At 40.5% G+C, this 21,909-nt stretch overlaps 1 protein-coding gene across 3 annotated transcripts in view; it reads right to left on the bottom strand.

Annotated features, from left to right (window-relative positions):
- The window catches only part of inpp4b (inositol polyphosphate-4-phosphatase type II B), a 231,750-nt gene that overhangs the window by 135,312 nt on the left and 74,529 nt on the right, over nucleotides 1-21,909 (bottom strand). For 2 of the 3 annotated variants that reach the window (XM_030426674.1, XM_030426660.1), the window contains exons 2-3: nucleotides 10,817-11,136; nucleotides 3,782-3,826 (exon numbers count right to left, since the gene is read on the bottom strand). In XM_030426674.1, coding sequence (XP_030282534.1) covers nucleotides 3,782-3,826; nucleotides 10,817-10,901 — 130 coding nt within the window. In that variant the 5' untranslated portion in view covers nucleotides 10,902-11,136. Of the gene's footprint in view, nucleotides 1-3,781; nucleotides 3,827-10,816; nucleotides 11,137-21,909 lie in introns of those variants that run through there. The other variant, XM_030426667.1, reaches the window with a different exon arrangement.

Below are 21,909 nucleotides of genomic sequence, written 5' to 3'. Positions count from 1 at the left end.
AAATACTGGATCCATTACTCCGCAACTGGATATCAACTTTACTTGTGCTGCGTTCGATCAAAGTTAGAGGTTGGAATTTCTGAGCTGAAATTTCAAACTTCCGAACCTCCAGTCGTTCCAGGTGCACACAGCCAAAAGCCTGCAAAAACCTTGGCTGACCGTAACAAATATTGTTTCTTTGGCAGCTGTTCACAAAATTGAACCCATGGCACTGCACTCTTCTCACAGGTATAAAGGAAATGAAAGAGGAAAAACTACACGAGGCAACGAACGTCATTATACATTCTATTTGGCCCTTTTATGCTAAATATTTAATTTGCGAGCCTAATAAAAATACTGAAAAAAACCTAGTGCGTTCCCCCTAGGCAACCGTTCCCTCACAAAGTCAGGGTAGATGGAAGTGCCTTGAGTTTACAAGTAGGAATTTGACTCCTCAAGTAGCTTTCCAAATGTTTAGTTCTGACTTGTCCAGAACACAGCATAAAAGATCATGTGTGTAAGATTTAGTGGGATTTAGCAGTTTGGTTGCAGATCGCCAACAACTGAACACCCCCTCGCCTCGACCCTCACAAACGCAACAGCCCTCTCAAGGGGCAAGAGTTTGGATTGTCCATCTTGACCTGCTGCAGAATCTCACTCTGTGCATATAAAAGGTTCATTCCAAGGTAACAAAAACACCAAGATTCTTAGTTTCAGGTGATTATACATTAATGAAAACATTACTATGAAAATGATATTCCCCTTCTTCTAATAGATCTGCCACAATCCTACGTACTGCACCTGAACAACTTTAAGATGCTGCTTAGTAAATGGTAATTTCTTCCAACTACATATACAGTAAAATATTCCAGTCTCAGTAAAGTCAAGGTAACCCTGACAACATCTTCAGGGTCATTTTTGCCAAACTTTAAAAAGCTTGTTCTAGAGCCACAGACAACATTAAACAGTTGTTCTTACAGGCTGAGCGGTACTCCCTGTGACAAGTAAAGTCAGTATAGTGACCCTTTAATCATTACCATCTAAGTATAGGCTTATGCCTCTAAATACCACGTTTGTCTACAGTGATATAATTAAATGTCAATTAGCTGCAAAGGTAATTGCATAATTTGGGCACTACTCCTACACACAACCACACACAAACACAATTAACAATCGACAAATACTCTTTATACCCAGCATAATTATTTTACATCGGCAGCAGCTCATTCAGAAAACTGGATCCAGAGTTTAAACAGGAATTCAAAAAAGGAAGCACCTCTCCTCAAATCAATGCACTGTTCTCGGTATACTGAAAGGTTCACTTTAACGTTTTCTTGCTTATTTATGAGGCACTAAACACTAGTTCTCTGGAATGTGTATTTACCATGCTAGAAAGCTACAAACCACCCAGACTTCTCAGTCCAGCTCGTCTATACTGGGGGTCAGCGCAAAGTCTGGTGAGGCTGCCTTTGTTGTTTGTCTCCTAGTTGATGGAAGCAGCTTCCTGAGTACTTGAGATTTGCTCTGACTGTCACTTCTCTCAAAAGCAGCCTCAAAACCTTTTATTATTTTCTTTTTGCTTTCAATTATTATTATTATATCTTTGCCACTGAATAGTTTGTGTGGGCTGTCAGACTGAGGCTCGAATTTCTTCCTGTCTGCTTGTTGTGACAGAGCAGTTTGTCAATGGGTCTTTCTCTACTCTGTCCTCGATAATTTTCATTTAAACCGCACTGAGCTTTCCACTGTACATGAAAATTGCTGCATGATTTAAGTTTTGGCTTGCCTTTCTCCAGATCTATTGTTGAGTCGCTCACTAGCTAGCAGCTGCTGAGCCCTTAAAAAGGTTAAGGGCATGGCATTGAGAGTGACAGGGATGATGTATTCTTTTAGGCTAACCCAGGAGTTAGCATCCCCCGGGTTCCCTCAACAAAGAGCCTATGAAATGTTTTGTACTTGTGCACCCTTACATACACAGAACACATTTTTTTTAATCATTTTTGAAGCCTAAATGCAGTCGCAAGAAGTACAAAGCTAAATTAATCAAGCTACGTTGCGGATGCATCACCACTAAGCTTCCTACTAAAACAACCTACACACACTTTATTATAAATTGATCAATCTATAACATGGAAAGCTAAAGCTAGAAGACTTTGCAACAAAAGTCAGCCTGTAAAGACTACAGAGTTGACAGTCTCTGTGTTCTGCATGATGACGTTTAATGTCCCTGACAAACTCTGTAGTCTCATTTGGCCAAATGTTAGCAACCACCTTTTTAAAGACAGGTAAACATGGGGTATTTACTTGTGAGAAAAAAAGCATTATTCGCATTTGTTGAGAATAATTCATTGTATAGAATATCTGAACAGGAATTGAATATGTAACCTTCAACAGTGTTTAAGTATCTCAACTTCTTCTGTGTTTCTTTCATTAAGATCAATAAATGTTGACTAAAAACTATGCACAGTGAAATTTAAATAACTAAATGTTATTGAGGGTTTGATAGATCTGAGAACGGTTCCACAGATGCACTGTACATTTAGCGTACATGAGCACACATTCAACCAGGGCAGTTTGAAGAGGGACGTGGCATTTCCCTTCGCCAGCTGTCAGCTCTATTTTATGCCATGACAGAAAATTTACATTCAAATAGTCTTTCTACTCAAGTGAGTACCCTAAAGCTATAGTAGCATTTGAGTCTTGATTCAAACCGAATGGACACTGAGGAACCAAAGCAAGCACTACAAAGGCCTTACTTGATTTTCTGCAGAATATAATGCTGTGCCTGTATCTACTGTAGGTGCACACACACATCCAGTTGTGTGAGTGTGTGCAGTTTTGAGTATAATGACTACTATTGAGCTTCACACAATGATCTCTGATCACATGTCGCTATGACTCACTGCAATTTTGCATCTATGTACAGAAATGGCAATCAGACTATTAGGAGTGTTCAGAATCATGAGGTACCAGCACACAGTTTAAACACCTTAAAAATGTTCTAATGGAAAGAGGACTTTACACTGAGCACTGCCCTGGTCATAAAAGTCATTTAGTGACACTGAGGAGGATACATTCTTAGAATGATCAACTTTCCTGATAGTACAGAGAAATTGTAGCCTGGCATATTTTGTATTCAGTCATTCTTCAGTTTGTTGCTGGCAGTGGGAAGCCTTTTTTGCAGTTGCCTCAAAAGATAGAACAGGGGAGCCAAGAGGCTAGTCTTTGGTGCCATCAATCTCATCTGTCAAAGACCACAGGAATAAATATTTCTGTCTTGGATTTTCGCTTTAGGAAACTTGACCTGAGCCACAATGAATTGTCTAGAAATAGAAATCCAACATCCCAGCTGAATAAAAAATGAATGAGGCCATCTCGACGAAAAGTTCAAAAGCAGCCCGTCTCCTTTCTGTCTAATGTTTTTTCTCTGCCCTTTTTTGTGTTGTCCCTTCCAACCACACTTGGGGTGTGTGAATGTGTCAGAATTGAGAAAAGATTAAGGATGTCTGCAGATATGCTACTAATTCTGACTGACTTCTGCATTAGTGTAACTGTCATCAAGTGACTGTGTGTTGGTGTGTGTTTACAACTGTTACATTTGGATTTATTTTAGGCCATAAACCTTGACTGTGTTTTCTGGGCCAGAGGAAAGAGATTTGACATTAATAAAAGCGCGCAGCCGTGCAAGCGTGTCTGTATGTCCTTTATCTAATGTGCTTACAAGAATGTCAGAAGAGTGTGGGATAGTACTCAGTGCTGAAGTAAAATGACCCTTGAATCACAGAGTAAACACGAGACTTACCAAGGCTGAACTCCACCTGAGGCAGCTTGGGTGTTAGAATAACACCTGCGAGAAAGACAGAGAAAGAAAGATGAAGTGGAGCTGAAATAAAAGCACAGAGAGGAAAACATTCCAACAGGAGGAAACAAAGAAATACATGTATTTTCAGTGATTTAAAAGAAGAAAGCAGCTAACCATAAATAATCAGCATGCTTTCCTTGCTTGAATGATTTTTTTTACTCAAGATTATGGATGAATATTTTTCCTCACAGTTGACTATTTATTTAATCAACTAAACGTTTGAATCCTAAAGAAATAGAGTAAATTAAAAGGGCTAACCATAATGATTTTGGGGCCGATGCTCATGTTAATGATAAAGGAGACATATTGTGCTCATTTTTGGGCTCATAATTTCAGCTCTGACGTCTTTTTAGCTTCTAGTCAGCTTCACCTTGATCGTGAATATAGGCATAAATTATGTAAATGTTTGACATGGTGACTTAGTGTCAAGAAGTCACAGAATTAAAGGCAGGACTACTGACAAGGCGTTTCAGGAGCAGTGTTTTCCGTGGGAGTGAGGAGCTTTCATTGGCGCAGACCTTGGGCTTTTTTACCTTTGAAGACCTTTAAAGACCTTTAAAGACCTTTTACTTGCACAAGAACCTATATAACATATATAACAGGGAAGAAAACAAAAAAAGCATTGGCCAATATACAAACATTTTTTTTACAATGACCCCTCAAATGTGGTTATCAAACAATGTAATGGAGGCAGTTTTCATATCGGTGCCAATCGTAGAATACTGAAATATGTGATATGCCAATATTGGCCATTAATATAGGCCAACCATATATTGGTCAGGCTTTAAACCACACAGCAGAATGACAGAATACAAGTAGACTAAGGGGCTGAATCCATTTTACCAATGTGGCAAGAATGTAGTGACAGAAACTATTTTAATCAGAAAAAAAAGTCTTTTGAGATAGCATTGTAGGTAGGAGCATGACAGACTCCCCAAATGCCACAGTGATAGATGCCACTGTTTGTTTAGATTATGCAAACACACTGCATTTGTTGTGAGTGTCAGAACAAGTTTCTGGAAATCCATTGTCCTTGAGGGCTTATGCCATAATGATGAGTAGAGGACTGACGGCTTGTATCATCTGTCACCTACGCTGTCTCTCATTTATCACCTTCCCAGGCCGACACACAACCATTCAAACACCAAAAAAGACGAAACACCTGCATAATGGTGCAACACGTAAAGGGGCTCCAAACCACTAAATGGCATTTTTCTCTTCCTGGGGTGCTTGGACACAATTGGCCCCTCTAAGGCTCATCAACCCCACTAATGGGCCATGGATACTCGTTGCTTACTGATGTATGGGAGCCACGTGACTTTAGGTAACAGTCATTTTATATAATGAGGATCCTTCACAAAGACTAAAAATGATTAACTTATGATTTATAATTATTATTACTGATCTTTTTATTTGGCTTTTGTGTTGAATCAGGTTCATTTATTTGAAAAGCCTTTCATCACAAAGCATGTCTTCAAGGTCTTTACAGAGAACAAGCCTGCTTAGATCTGACTAAACAGCAGCATCATACAACAACATGATGCAATAGTAAGGTAACAAACAGGGCAAACAAGACTGCAGGTTCAGAAGACATAAAATCTATCCTGTCTATCCTAAACACAACACTAACCAATGAATCTCTGTGAAGAGAAGACTTGACAAGAACATACTATCATTGAAAATACTGAGGAAACCTCGGGGTGGGGCAAATAAAACAGTCAAAACATTTGTATATCAAACAGCTGTGTTCGTGGGATGTCCCGCTGACAAAGGAAGAAGGATTTTTGGACTTAAAGAAAAATGTTAAAGGTACTCTTCTCCAATTGTATATTGTATAATTACTTTTCCTTACTGTGACTATCAGTTTATGTCCAAAGGTGTTTCTCTGTATGTCTTGGAGCTGTAGTTTCCATCTTTTGGAAACTAAATGTGGACTGCCTGAGATTACAGAAATGTTCTGAAATGTGGTTGGGTTGGAATTTAATATATTATCCTTAGTTTTAAAATTCTCTAGGCTCTTTATTGAAGTAAAGAAGGTTAGATTTGTATCTCTCTTATATATGCTCCTCCATACTTTTACAAAGCGTGTAATGGAAATATAAATGAATAATACATAGACATTATACATAATAAAAAGTGCATAATGAAGCTTGACTTCAGAGATCTTAATTTTTATACAGCAATGTAGACTTTCTACTTAATCATACTGTCTGTGGTGTCCCGGTTGATTTATTTTCAATTTTATTATCGGAACAACCACACATTTTATTTCACACACTCTCATAAGTTTGCTTTGTAAATTTGATTTCAAAAAGGACGAGTTTAGTCTAAATGAATTCAGTCGTGGTCAAAACAAGTCTTCACAAGTTTCAATTCTCTTTGGAATGTTCATTTAAATTTCTGCAAAACAAACAATGTTACAGGGATTGCTAATGATTAACAAGCATACTAAATTACAGAAATCATTAGCATTTCCCGGAGCCCTCCTGAGAGTCACATGTCTACTGAGGCAAGGAAAGCCCAATACATGGCACGTTGTTGAAAAACCCAAGCAGCAACTTGCAGTGCATATCGAGATTCAACGCATATGTTAACAGAATTGTGAGTAAAGTCTCAGTTTGCCAGTGTTTTCTCAAGTTTCAGAGAATTTGGCTGTGTCAGCTGCATCACTTCTCAGGACATTTAAATAAACAGGCTTATGCAAACTTGGTGCAATATCTGTCATGCATACAAGTACAGTAAACGTCTAATTAATCAAGTGCACACACAGCTGAAGCATGCACACACAAACACACACACACACACACACACCAGACACGGTTACACAAATAGGCTAATAATGTATGTAAATAAATTTTCTATGTCGCTATCTGGTTTTCACATTATTCTCATCATCATCCCATTCCTCAGGGGTCATGTCTCCTCGTGTTGTCAGCACTACGGCCTCCTTGCGAGCACTGATGAAACTTTAATAAGTCAGCCTGACAAGTTGTGTGGTGGCAACAGGAAGCCCTTTAGATAGGTGAGCTGAGACAGTGCCAGCTGCCGGGTCCTGTCTCTGGTGCCATCATAGGGGACTGTCAGTTGAACAGCCCAGTCACTTTTGAGGACTCCATCTGGGCTAGACACGACTTATCTAGAGTGGTAGAAAGCAGCGAAAAGCGTCTGTCATTGCAGAAATAATTGAATGCAGATAAGACTTAAAGCTTAAGTCTAGGTCTGATATGGGTTTGGGATACTGATCATGAGACAGGCACACATGGCAAAGCAACTTGATATGCTTGATAGTGAAGCAGGAGGAAGGCTGGAGTCAAAAGATGTCTGAATTTTAGAGCACAGCTTGACAGCGTGTCAAGTATTTATAGAAGGATCATGCCTGATGCTTTGATTGTAAGACAGGCAACACAGGTTATGCTGCAACTTTGAGAACGAATACTGACTATGTTACATTTAACATAGCAGCGCTGGAGACTGTTGTTCACATAGTCACAGTGACTCCAAAGTTATTAAAATCACAGAGAAATTATGCGAAGCAACCTGAGGACAGAACACCTGTTATGTAGACTGTGACATCATTCTTGTCTTGGAGCACTGAACACGCTGCATGTCATTAACCCCCCTGTGAGAATCAGGCTGACCAAAACAAATAAACAGTGCCTAATTACAATAATTACCCATTACATGGGCAGAGGTCAACCACCTGTACTGTCCACCTCAATCACATCTCCTTTAGCATATGAAGATCACAGGTGATGCAGCTCCATTGTGTGGCTAAGGATGTGGAGAAAAGTGGAACAGGTGTGGTATTTAAAATCGATATCCGCTGGCATTATGAATATGGTAATAAGCTCAGCAAGGCAGCAGGCGGCAAGCAGGCAGGCAGGCAGGCATGCAGGCAGGCAGGCGGTACATGCAGATGTAACTCCCAGAGGGGCCTGCCGCAAATGAGGTGTGCCCGCCCGCTATACTGCAGTTTCATCTGGCTCTAGAAATAACAGCACAGCCCCACTATACCTCCAATCTATCACCCCCCTCCTGTCTGCGGGTGGTATCAGTGGGGGAAAAGGCACGCTGAAGGGAGAGGAGAGAGTAATTTATTAGGATCCGAGCAGACTAGGTGATTTCTCTGGAATGACAGAGTTAATTAATGTACGGGGACTTAAATTGTCTGTCTTGCAGATGATCATTTAACCCTCTTCCCTTCTCATTGCCCTGCTTCCTCACCCACTGCATGGTGTGATAACCACTGACTAGCTTCTAGCAGAGACTCTGAAAGGAGGAATGGAAGTAGGAAATGTTGGGGAGTGTGCACACAGATTTCACATGGGACTGCTGCTTATTCCTGACTCCACAAAAAATAATTGTGGAAAAGCTCCAAAATACTGCCTGTCGCTGCTCCGGTCCCCATCATATGCTACCGGCTCAACTAAAAAAATCAGGCAATTTCCAAATAGAGCTCTTATAAACCCCTAGCAGAGGGGATGGTACACTTTCTTAATCACTCCTTCTTATCCTCTTCATGAATAGATATTATATGTAAGAGCCTGTGCCTAGGAACAAATGCTGTGTATATTTTGAATATTATCTAGTTTGGTTTTTTAAATGATAACTTACTTATGTGGCTGCACGACCATCATACCCAAACTATAAGCACCAAACAACTCTACTCAACGTCCCTTCATATGAACTCACACACGCGCACGCAGGCACACACACACTAATTGCAATCTTCTTTCTTCTAGCTCCTTTTGTCCTATCCTGCCCTCCTCCATTCTTCTCTATTCTGTAGTTTCAAATGTAGAAACAACACCTGCACATCCTTTCTGATGATGCAGTCATCAGCCGAGCTAACGTACCTCTAACTCGATTGATGTTTGCACAAACAGGCTTCCTAATAGGACAAGTGGTGCTGAATGGGAGAGTGAGTTATCGTCACATTACTGCCCTGGGAGATTGAGAGGGGACAGATGGTTTTGTTGCCAGCATTTAATGAAGTGTTGTGAATCAGTTGGGTGTGCTGAGGAGGTCTTGACTGTCGTGTCGATGGGAGATGGAGAGCGGAGGGATATCAAGGGCATGGAGTGAGACTTTTTGCTCCACGATAGTTTCATCATGTCCGACATTGTGCAATCAAAACGACATCAATTATGTTGCCGCTTCCATTAAAACCTTGCCCATAGGCAGGTATGAACAGTTAAAACAATTCTTCCCCCTGCAGTGGGGACTTTGTAAAATGCCAATTCAGTCCTGTCTTCATAAGTACCGAGCAGCACCTTGTTGGGTCCCACTTTTCTCTTGTGTCAAGAAGGAGGAGATAAACCATTTCACCTTGCGACTGATAATGCGGGGCTGTCAACCTGTCTTTCGTGCCAAACATGGTAATTATGTGCTTTGCTCTTCCCTTTTGTTTCCCAGGATGCTCAGGGGAAAGAAAACAGAGGTACAGTGAGGTGTTTGTCATTACTGTTATACTCCCACACCTGTCAGATGTCATCTCCAAACTGTGACTGTGTGATTTTATCGAAGAGAATATCTAGGGTTCGTCATCAGGTCATAACTGTTTGAGTACGAGCACGAGTGTGTGGCTGAGTGTGAGTGTGAATGCATGCTTAGGTGTTGTGCACTCGTTTTGTTATTTGCTCGTCTGTGTGTGTTTGCGGGTGTACTTGTGCATGTAAACCCGTTCAATGTGTATCAGCGTGGTTTGAGGCAAAGGAGACAAGGCGTCATGAATTGCGCTTTCATTCCTCTTTGTAGAGCTCCATTTACTTATCCCCATGGGGAATATGATGGTGTTGAGCTTGCATGCCAATGCAAATGCTTAGTGGTGCTGCATGCAGTGTCTGTCCTTTTCATGAGCAAAGGTATTAAACTTGGAGAGCAGGCTTTGTGGCATCGCTGATATGGATAATCTCTTTAGCATTCTCCTGTTGTGATGGGCACTGAGACATCTAGTTTGCCTCTGCCAGTGCTCATTAGCGACAACACATTCAGGCAACATGGAATATGACTGCAGTGAAAAGGTATGCGCGCGCACACACACACACACACACACACATCCACACACACACGCACAGAAATCAAGCAGAATCAAGCACACACGTGAATGCACAAATAAACATGTCAACACAACCGTCTCCTTCAAACTTTTATTTCTGTCAATTAATCCAATTCAGTGTTGCCCAGAGCTAGCTGAGGCTGACTTGATCACATTCTGAGACAATTTGGGATTTTAATTCAACCAAACTGCAAGAAGTGCACACTTAATTGGAAACCTGCAGAAAGGCAGCCACTAAGTTTTTAATCAATCCACTGGCAGAACTCCTCTGGAAATTTAAGATATCAACATGACGTTGATCCAAAAAATTGTTAAAAAATTTTTAAAAATCAGTGAAACCCCGGGATAACAAAGTGTGCTCTTTTTTTTCTTTTAAAAATCACCTTTAAACACTTGATGTTGATGGCATGAATAATTAATGTTCCCTTGTAATTACTGTAACAATATGACCCTGAGGTGAGGGTTATCCAGATAACACTATGAAACTGCATTAAATCCAGTCACTTGGTTATTGATCATCGTGCATTTAAAATTCTTTCCCTCTCCCACTCTCACAGGTACCTCCACCCTTCTCTCTCTCTCTCTCTCTCTCTCACTCGCTCTCTCTAACACACACTCTCTCTTTCTAACACTCTCTCTCTCTCTCTCTCTCTCTCTCTCTAATACACATACATTCTCTCTCTCTCTCTTTCTACGCTCGAGAGAGAGAGAGCACCACGGCAAACAAAAATAGAAGGAAAATATGCAAAAACTAGATGTCAATGGGACAGGCATTTATTGAGACAGTACGATACTGAGACAGAATCCAATCTAACAGCAGATTAGGTGTCACAGAGTTTAACTGTGTAAAGAAGGACAGAGCCAGAGGAGACAGATTAAGAGACAGACAGACAGACAACACAGTGCAGTCAGCTCACCGGCAGCGGTCAGTCCTTCAGGGTTGGCGCTCAGCTCCTTCATGTCAACCATGCAGTGTCCCAGGTGTTGGGTGCCGTCCTCCATCTGTCCAGCCTGCCCCTCACTTCTCCCTCTTGCTCCTCCACCCCCTCTCCCACCTCCTCGAAACACCACAGTCCAGTCCAGTTCCCCGGCTCACACACAGCCCGCCAAGCAGAGAAGCTGTCACAAAGATAGCAATCCGTTCGCCTCGCTTTCTTGCTGCCTCACAGCGCGCTCTCTGGCAGCATTAAAGATGCCTTTTGGAAACTAATACGGAAGAGAGGGACAGGCAAGGGACCTGGAGCAGCGGCAGGAGGGAGCAAGGGAGGGAGGGAGGGAGAGAGAGAGAGAGAGAGAGGTAGAGCAGGAGAGGGGAAACGAAGGGAGGAGAGATGAGGGAGTGAGATTCAGAATGAAAGAGAAAGCAGGACAGAATTGATGTTATGTACGATACACAGCTCTATCCATCAATCTTGGGCTGTCAGTAGGGCACCTAGACCCGACTGCACAGCACAACACAGTCAGAAAGACACTGTCTCCTCTCTCTTTCTTTTTCTCCTCTTACTGCGCAGCCAATGCTGCATCCAGACATGGCAGCAGGGGTCCTTCTGATTTCTGACATGCATCTCCCTCTTCCCTTCCAGCCTCCCTTGCCAGTCCACCACCCCTTCCCTTCCCCTTTTTGAGAAGAAAAACAATTAAGAAGCATCTGACTGCTGAGCTCCATACGGTTAATACCAGCATCATGCAGCTTGTGATTTTTAACTGCTGATTAAAACCCAACATGTCAACTTCCCTACAGGGTTAAATCAACAGGTTAAATAGAAGAAGTTAAAATGATAATAGATGTTTCTTCTGTTATTTAAGCAAAATGCATCTGCATCTGCAAAAAAAAACAAAAAACTGCAAAGACTTACAAAAGGACATGACAAAAGATCTTTTTTCTAATCAGCAATTACTTGTAATGAAGAACTACACTGGCAGAATAATGCAGCTCTCTTCTTCTGTGTTTTTATGTGCTCCCCTTGCTGCCTGTCCACCCATTCATACAGTGAAGGTTATTGTTATTGTTGGCCATGAAGGCCATGATGCTACACTAAGACCATATATAAAATCAATGTTAATTTATACCCTGCTGAATGGAGAGGCTGTTGTGGTCTCAGCTTAAGCTCAATAAAGACACAAAAGGTAGCAGACTCAAACTCCTAAAGGAGGTAAACACCTCCAAAATGTATTATGAAATACGAAGAAATGCAGCATCAATCAACGTGAAGACAGAACAAAAAAGGTAGTTTTCACAGACCCTGCATATATGAGCTACAAAAACATCAAATTGTCACCATGTGAGGATGTAATCAGTTAACCTGTGTGTTATTTTTGTGTTGTCTTTTGATGCTGAGGTGACTAAAATGGTGCAATCCTGCTTTGTCCAACCGAAACACTTGATCAGGTCACAGCTTTCTTCCCCAAATCTAGAAAAGGTCATCCGTGTGTTTATCTCCTCCAGACTTGATTACTACAATGCACTTTATTCTGCTATCAGCAGGAGCAACATCCAAAGACTGAAGCTGATAGAAAACGTTATGTCCCTGCTGCCCCTCACTGTTTGTAATTGATTTAAAGATTTTACTGCACGTTTTTAAAGCCTTCAATGGTCAGGCTCCTGTCAATGTCTGATCTGCTAACTACCTACGACCCTGCATGCTCCTTGAGATGGAGAATATAATGAGTATCACTGATTGCATTGGTAAAATATTTATGAAAAAATAATGTATTAAAACCCTCTATGAAGAAAGGCATTGAACACATTGAAAACCTCATTAAAACTCATTAAAGTGCCAACAGACAACTTTTTAGATTGCCCTCTCCCGACGTTTCCCTGTCATATAACTGTTGGTACCGCTTCTACGAAGGCAATAGTAACAACATGGCTACTGCTAACGGCTTGTCCACTGTCGAATGCAAAAAACAACTGTAAGAATTCCAATTTGTTACTTACTGATCTCATGGGCTTAGTACAAAGAATGCCTGTTTTGCTTGAACAAACTTTGACACAACACTGGTGCTCTCCATTGAGTGAATGCCCATCCAGTTGCGCTTTTTGCCTTCTTTGCCTCCTCCATCAGCGGGCTTTTTTACTTTTGTTTCCTTGGTAATCAACCTAGGCAGAGCTACTTGGGAAAACAATGCCTCTTCCTGTTTTGGTTGTGCAATGGCGTAGACACTTCCTGTGTGCAGCAATTCATCCTTCATTTCAGCAGAACAGGCTGAATAGCACAGTGAAAGTGAGGTTTAGAGGTAATCAATCTATTCATGGATGGTGACACATTTCTACAGCCATCACACAGTGCAATCAGTATTTACTGTCTTTAAAAGTGTCTTTTGCCAGTTTAATGAACCCTTTGGGGACCTGCCATGTTAATTATGCAGGTTATGAAAGATTGGGTTCGTATTTCTTTCTGTGTTATGTGTTAAGTTTTTAGATTACCAATTTACCAAACAACATATTCTGCCCTTCAAAAAACAGTACTGGTCAAACCCTAGGTCCAAGTTACAAGATCTAAAAAGCCACGTTGGGCTCATCTCCATTTCTTGAGGCGGCTGGTCGGGATTGGGGTTGGTGCCAAAAACCTAAATGAAGATAAATTGGTCCCCACAGGAGCAATAAGACAGAAGATGAATCCACTCTGCACGAGGAGGTTTCTTCTTCACTTTCTGCTTCTCTTTCCATCCTTATTCCCTTATCCCCCTATTGCCACATTTTCCTTGTTTTCCACCCCCTTTACTCCCTAAAACCATCAAGATGAATGTTGGCCTCTTCTGCTTTAATGAAAATGTGGTGGCACATACACACATAAAATCACAATCGCGTGCGTGTGTTTGCGCCAACGCACACAACACAGCAGAGAGGCGAGCAGATCTGTGGAGTGAACCATTAACATTCTAATACGTTTCTTTTAAAGGCGACATGTGTTGTCTTATTAAAGCCTGACTGATGGAGGGGGCTGAAGAAAATCAATAGACAATGCACTGGAGATGGAGAATAGTACAAGTACACTGAGGAGAGGAGAAGAAAATAAACATGCCCTTTTTAGCTATTCTGCCACAAAGCCGGGAGAATAGATCCTCACATTTACCCATTCCAATAGCACTTCAGGCCCATTAGAGTTTGTGATACACTCCTTCACAGTATTAACTGAAGACAGCCAATAGCTTGATTCACCATTCACTCTGGGGTGTATGTTGCCTCTGCCAGGGTTACACAGCTGAAGTGCAGTAAAAACCCCAGCGAGAGACAGCCCAATCGCATGGTTTAAATACACACTGTGGCCAAAGATGAGTCAGGGACACTCGTCAAGGCACTTCTGCCATGCTGGCACCAAGCTCTTAAGTTCCTGCATGACGATTATAGATCTATTTATTTACATGCGTAACACGTAGATTTCCAGTTTGTTTTATTGCATTTATACCGTCTGTTGTGCATTAATGTTTTACTAGTGGTTACAAGAATTAGCATGCTGAATGTATCAACCATCAAATTATTCAACTTCTCAACAATTCCCTTAGCTGGCCGCCCTTTCTTCGACTTCAACATGTTTTGTCATAAATACATTTCTGAAACTGCAAAGAAAAAAGCCACTGCACACATCTGGTAAGACAATTTGGCGAGCGTGTTGCCTAAAAGGTCATAAATATTACAATGTTTTGTAAAGATTTTGGTTTTACTTTGGAGAGCTAGAATACAAATCAATGAGTTCAACTAGCAGTGCCAAAGAAGTAGTCCATAGTGTTTATAGTTCCTTCTACCAGTAGATGCTTCCTTTTGCAGGCAGCAGGCAGCCTGTTTGGTAACTACTTCACTCATTGAACAGAGCAGGTTGAATTTCAGAGTTGACATGTACAGTTTCGATAATTACTGCTAATGAAATACTAACTCAGCAGACAGAACAGCAGTCTGTTACTATGGCTATCTATGACTGAATGTGGGAATTATTGTGGGAATATCTGGGAAGATGATGAGACCAAAAAAAAGTTGATCATCAGACCTTATTAGTAAAGACTTTTTCCACCCCCCATTAGGCGTTTTTTCTAATGATGCTGTTTAATATCAACCTTATCTAATGCTGTACTTCAAAATGTGCATAACAAATATTCTAATGGAAATGGCTAAAAGCAGCATATTAGCGTAGCTGCTATTAATCAAGGATATGAAGCCTCATTTTAACTTTAAATTCATTGAAAAACCCCCCCAAAAATTTTGCTTATGTTGAAAGAGCTTTAACAATGAAGCTCTTTGCAGACAGTATAGACAGGAGGAGTAAGAACAGTGACTTATAATCCTTTAAATGCACATATGGGGGTGCAAATGTTAAATTAAAGTAGACCTGAAAAACTGTCAATAAAACTTACAGCTTCTTCACAAAGCAAGATAAAAGAAATGGTATGTGTAGTGCGTATTCGTATTTCAAGGTGTGCCATATATAAAAATGTATCAGAATATGCTGTCTTTCTGTACACTATTTGTATTCAACTGTGTCATCTGGTCTAATGAGACCGACGATCAATGTCTGTCAAGGTCCTCATGAATCCTCATCACATTAAAAATGTCTACCCGCCCATCCCACCCCCATCTTTTCCTTTTCACTCCTTTTCGTCTCAGAGAATGTGGAGAGATGAGGCTATTGATTTCTCATCATGTGATGTCATGTCAGGTTACAACATCCTCTTTTTACTGCACTGCTGCTGACTGATATCCCAGTTGCTGAATTCCAGTTTCTTGTAAGATGGATTCACTCAGTTGCTTGGGGAATGAGGATGTGGATCTGACAGGGTTTGTAACTAGAAAGTCTACATTCTTCACATCAACCCACTGACCCAGACCAACACTGATATTCAAAAAGAAAAAAACTTTTTGTTTTTTTAATCAAGATGCTAAAAAGTCTGCATTCGCACATGGATATACTTAAGGTGTAAATTCACATTGTTTTCAGTTTTATCTTACGGAATTAGAATCAGAATTTCTTAATTTGTCCCAAAAATGGGGACGCTTCTTTGTCACAGCAGCCAAAGGACAGTAATATTGCAATAAACAATAAAAATAAACAATATAATAAAGAGGTAAGAAATAGAAATAGACTCATAAACCTTGTGTATACATAACATTTGACACTGTGAACAGTGTAATTGTAAGCGGTGTGGCAGTGTGTTGGTGCTAATAAATAATAAATACGGGTATGAAAATTTGCACTCCTGTGAGAAACACAAAGTAAAAGTCTTTTCAGTACGAAATTCTTCCTTCTTTGGTTTCCACAGACTGTGTTTCCTTGCTGAATGGCGGAAAAAAACTTGGTTTTGAACTAAAAACACTTGATATCTACTTGATTTGATTGACACGCACCTTGCCTCTTCACTTATTATCTTTAGTCAGACTTCAGCAGAATACATTACTGAAAAAACAAGTTTGCTGATCTTGTCACCCATCTCTTTCATTGAAGTTTCACTATGAAAAGTTCACTTCATGGCCAATATCAGCAGTGGGACTGACTACAACAATCCATAACTCTTTGAATATAATGTATAGTCACATGAATACTGCTTAGCCAAGAAATACATGATAAAAAAAATAAAAAAGATTATGGCCTTGGTTAACTACTAAACATAAACCCAACTGTCACGTAAGGATGAACATCTTATACTGTACAGTCCTCACAATTTGAGAAAAAAGATAGCATGTGAAATCACTTTGCCCTTTCACATTATGACTGAAGTTGGAAGGTCTCTCCTCACACTGGGTGTTCTTTGTTTGACAAAGCCACATTCTCTTACCATGTTTCACTGAGAAAATGGTAAAACTCTCCACATTACTGTCCATACTCCAGCTAACATGAACGTTGCGGTCTTTAATAATTTAGATATAATTCAGCCCAAGGGCCTTTTTAAAATCTTGTCTTGGCATCGATCGTTAACTTAACTTAACTTTCCAAACACACACCCCAATCTGTTTAGCGGAGATCAAAGAACAGTCCTCACTTGATGAAAGAGGCTGCCAGACTGAGCAGGAAGAACCAGACAGATAGAATCAAGAGTGTTGCTAACAATAATAATAATAATAATAATAATAATAATAATAATAATAATAATAATATTAATAACAATACATTTTATTTGGAGGCGCCTTTCAAGACACCCAAGGACACCTTACAGTGCAGGAGAACATACTCACACTAGTTAAAACAGCAAATCGTGGAACCATGATCAACATGAACAAAAGAAAACGAGACATAAAGTGGGTAGACACGTGGGAGGGGGAAATAAACAGTAATACTGCGATATTGCTGTAAATTTGCGAATCTGAAGTCTTGTTTCGTAGGTAAGTTAAGGCACGTGGGTTTGAATACGGTGCTATGATTGGTGAAATCTTTTTCTTCAGCTTAGAAGACTTAAACACTGATTGGGTCTTGCTGTAAGTACTGTTGTACATCTGTCAATTCGCAAGGTGAGTGAAACGGTGGTTTGCAGAACTGTATATATTATGACTAGGATGAAATGTTACAGTGGGATGGGACGTTACAGTCTACCCTACAAGTCTGTTTTGGTCTGCTGATGTTTTTTGTCACTCCATTGCAGAAGAAGCTTCAGTGAACACTGAAGTCACATGTTTCATGTGCGTCATGTTTTATTCACCAAGTCTGTTTTCAATTTAACCCTTTTGTTGAACCTCAATTGATTCCACAACAGCCATAGGTGAAAAAAAAACAAAAAACCTTTATGCAAAATTTTAAATGTGCATAAAAACAGATGGATTAAAACACACTTTTTTCCTCATCAGTGATTCAGCATATATTCAACTTGCAGAAGTATATGACAAAGAGACAGTTAAGCAGGAAAATGTACTCTTAACCTCACACAAACTATTTAATGCTCCTTCCACTATTGCCCATTAAGATCTGCGCAGTGTTTGCTAAACTCTCACCCTTTGGAGTCCAGACTGTCAGTGTGGAACTGGCTCCCTCGCTTGGCCTGGGCTAGAGTAATCGTTAATCTCCAGTTGTGCTTTGATTACAAATTTACTCCCATAAATAAGTTTTTATAGCACAAGTGCTGGAGAGGCTGCAAAGTGATTCTTTTTCCTTTTCTTCACTTACAACAGTCTCTCTGACAGGGAAGGACTCCAGCTATGCTAGCAGTGCCTCAGACACAGTAGAAACGGAATGGCTTTGGGCACTCAATCTCCCCGAGAGGACCAGCAATGTTGAAAGTACAGAATAGATATGGATTAGCTGTTTCTACAATGTTTCTGAATTACTCGGCTGCCAGAGACACACACAGTACAGTGCCAACATCCATGGATCATTCTTACAGACACAGCAGGGGTACTTTCATTACCCGCAGCAGATTGTCTGGATATTTCTTCATCAGGATTGTTCCTCCATAACTAACATAATGTCCATCAGGAAAGGTCAATACTGATCTAACCCCCCCACTGTTACACAAAGTTCTGTACAGCCAGGTGCTTTATGTGCTTGAATTGTCTTTTTTGGCTTGTAAGACCAAAGAAACAGCAATTCTCAGTGAACACAGGGATCCAACAATCAGTTATGAGGTGTGTTGCCTGATTCTCTAATACAACCAGCGAAGCAATGTTGTCCTAAATCAGTTGTGGCATGCGAAAACCCTCTTTAGGATAACACCATTAGTGATAGACAGAGATATCTGATGTATCAACTTTATGGAAATATTCAATATCAACTTTAAATGAGTTTAGAGCTGGGACACAAGCCAACTTGTGCCTAAAGTGAACACAAACTGATATATGTTTTCTCATTTCTCCTCTTTGTTCCCCACTGCACAGGTCTAAGGTGGTCATACTAAGGGCAGTTGCCAGCATCAGGAAAAGAAATTAGAATTGTGTTTTCGGTAGGCTAATTGAGCTAAATGCTTTGCTAATTGTAGATGCAAGTGAGCCAATGATTTGCTTAAAGAGGACAGGTTGAGATATACTAGCACTGCTATCAATGCATCCAATCCTATGCTTAGCTTAGTTTTCCAGCTTCACAAAATAAAAGGTACACAAAAAGGCCCTCCTAGACCTAGTGTCTGGTTTGTCAAAACTGGGCTACAGTAAAAACATAAGGGTAGAATGTGACAAACTATGTGGAGGATAACCTGCTCCCTCTGAAGATAACAAAGGGCTCATAATAATGATCAATTCAGGTGTTTATACGCTAGTGAAAACATAATTATCAATATTATATTCATACATATACACATTCTGCCCCTAAATCCCCCTAAATCCTACACACTGGACCTTTATGTAACCATAGGATTGAATATCAAATGTGATCCATAGACAGGTCTGGAGATCACATTTACCATTCACAGTCCTAGGAAGAAAGTGTGCATTCAGAATATGCAAACCATGACTGAGGAGCATACAATATGTAATGAGAATTTTTATGGCTGGAAAACCCACACTGTAAATCAAACCAGATCACACCAAGCTTCCAAAGCAAACAGTGTACCAGTGCTTTTAATGAGAAAACAAATCTATAGCCTCGCTAGCAGTCCCTTGAGGCTGTAATGCTCTCCATAAAACAAAATAGTTGATTGGATGTAAAATCAAGACACAGCTTTGCTATTTTTACTTTCTCACCACTACTGGGATAAAATTGTAATGTTTGGCATTGCAGATAAGATTATCAATTTCAAAAGGAGTTGTTCTATGTACGGTGGCAATCTTAGAACATCTAAACAAGTGAAGCTCAACTCTTATCCAAGTAGCTCCAGCCTCCAGCCAAATTCTGGTAAAAAGAACAAGTGGCAGCCAAAAAAAAAAAAAAGCCAAGACAATTGTAACTATGAAGTGGCTGGTAAATTTTAAACATTGCCTAGACATTTGGCCGGTGGAATACAAATCTTGTTATTTTTGCGCCCTGTTAATCGGCATACTACTAACAGGGTTTTTATAAGGCTTGGGCACAACATCCAAAATATTGTTGACAATAAATGTGGACAGCATCAAAACTAACTCAATGACTTTTACCTGATCTGGTTGTGATTGATCCTGCCAACTTTTGGCTTTTGACTTTTTGGGTGCTCTAGCATTGTAGATTTTGTACAGAGGTCCAAAATGATTATTGTTTTATAGAACAATTTACAATTTCCTTCTGGTAGCTGCCACATACTTTCACTTAAGTCTTCCACAAACCACTGGAACACACTGACTTATCTATTACTGAGTAGGTGATCTTAGGGGCAGCTGACTCTTGTGTGACATTTAGTGGTGCAATTCAATAATAGGGTCCGGTCTTAGCTCTCATATCAAACCAGTTTGAAAATGTTTAAATAGGCCCCTGAAGTGAGCTGTTTATTGATCCATGTCACTGTCTCTGGTGCTGAAGTAGCAGACAGATTTGTAAATGCACATTTTTCTCTTGGATCAATAATATTCTCTAAACTGTACACTACAAATACTCAACTCTGTACCAACTTGGAGCAAACACACTCCATAGAGTAGTGGCACTATCATCATCAAAATGACAAGTAGTAAGGAGAAGTTGGGGGAGATTGAGAGGATCATAGAGACACACTGCTGCCTGTAGTATTCCTATAATACTTCTATGATCAGGAAACATATTTGACAGAAAGCCTGTCTACAGATTTAGTTATCAGTATTTGGTTAGGGTCTGGGACATCTTTGCTGTTAAAAATGAACAGGATTTAACATCTAATAGTTGGTGACAACTGATGTCCTACTTACAGTAAATACAACTTTATAAATGGTATAGACTTATAAACTTCCTCTGAGAAAGTAAATGATCGCAAAGCAAGAAACTTTTACATAAATGCCTTTCCACACTTACAACTGCAATAAATCTACATATTGAGTCCAGGTAGCCAGGGAAATGATTCAGGATTAGGAATCAGGAGGATTAAATCTTAAGAGTAATGCCATCATCAAATCTCCCTCCAGACCACTGCCATATAAATCTTATGTTATACAACATATACACTGTCACCTGGTAATGTGCACAGCATTAAGTCAGCCACAAACCATAAATCTCACACCTGCTCTCTGAAATCTCCTGCCTCCTCTCATTCTCCACACCACTGGCTCATGTGTCAGGAGCTGCTGTATGTTTAAATAGACAAACCTCAGGTTTGGCCTTCTTTCAAACGGCCTCTTGGAACACTCTTCAATAGCCGTGTTGGGCTACAAAGCCAAGCAGATTAGAGGACTGATCCATCCACAAAACATGTGATGCAGACAAATTCCTCCATTCTATAGATAACAGATTAAAATAACGCTTCAGTCTTTGTCTTGTGTGTCAAAGGAACGTGCAACATTGCTGCACGTTAGAGCTTTGCGAGAAGGGATCAGCAGAGGGATGAGTTTTATTTGGAAAGGTCAGGCCACCTGCAGGACAAGGCGAGAGCTGGGGATAAGGGAAGGAGTAAGGATATTGTAGCAAGAAACATCGGCTGATTCCAATTCATGGCTGTCATCTGCATCTGAGGCACAGTGGTGATGCTGCAAAGCGAGAGCCTCATACCAGGCCAGCAGGATGTCTTCCAAACATAAATATAAATAAATACACACACAAAAAAAATCAAACAAAAATCAAGCATAGTGTCTATTTTCACTGCATTCCCTTACACATTTTTAAAAGGCGATTTGTATTTAAATGCATGGCACTAAGTCACGTTCATGAATCTGCCAACTCTTAGCTCGTGCATGCCAGCCTGGTGTTGAGGGTAGCGCACGGAGACAGCTGAGAGGAGCAGTCCCCTGATCCTGCACTCTGTCAGCTGTGTATGCCTGCTGTCAGAGAATGACAGCAGGCATACACCGCTCCATGTGCCCCTGTTGTTGTCTGGCCCATTCTTAGGGTAGGGCATGTCTCTCACTGCAGCTGGCTCACAGAAGCATTACACAATGCAATCCAGATTAGTTAAGCTACTGACGGGTAATTACAGACTGGCAGCGTGCAGGTTTGCCCCTGCTGGGCTACACGAGGATAAAACTGTTCAGTCATTGTGTTGCAGTGCCCAATACTGTATAAATGGACTG

This window comes from Sparus aurata, chromosome 1, assembly GCF_900880675.1.
Source record: "Sparus aurata chromosome 1, fSpaAur1.1, whole genome shotgun sequence".
NCBI classification, from domain to species: domain Eukaryota; kingdom Metazoa; phylum Chordata; class Actinopteri; order Spariformes; family Sparidae; genus Sparus; species Sparus aurata.
This window is presented reverse-complemented; position numbering and strand designations above follow the sequence as displayed.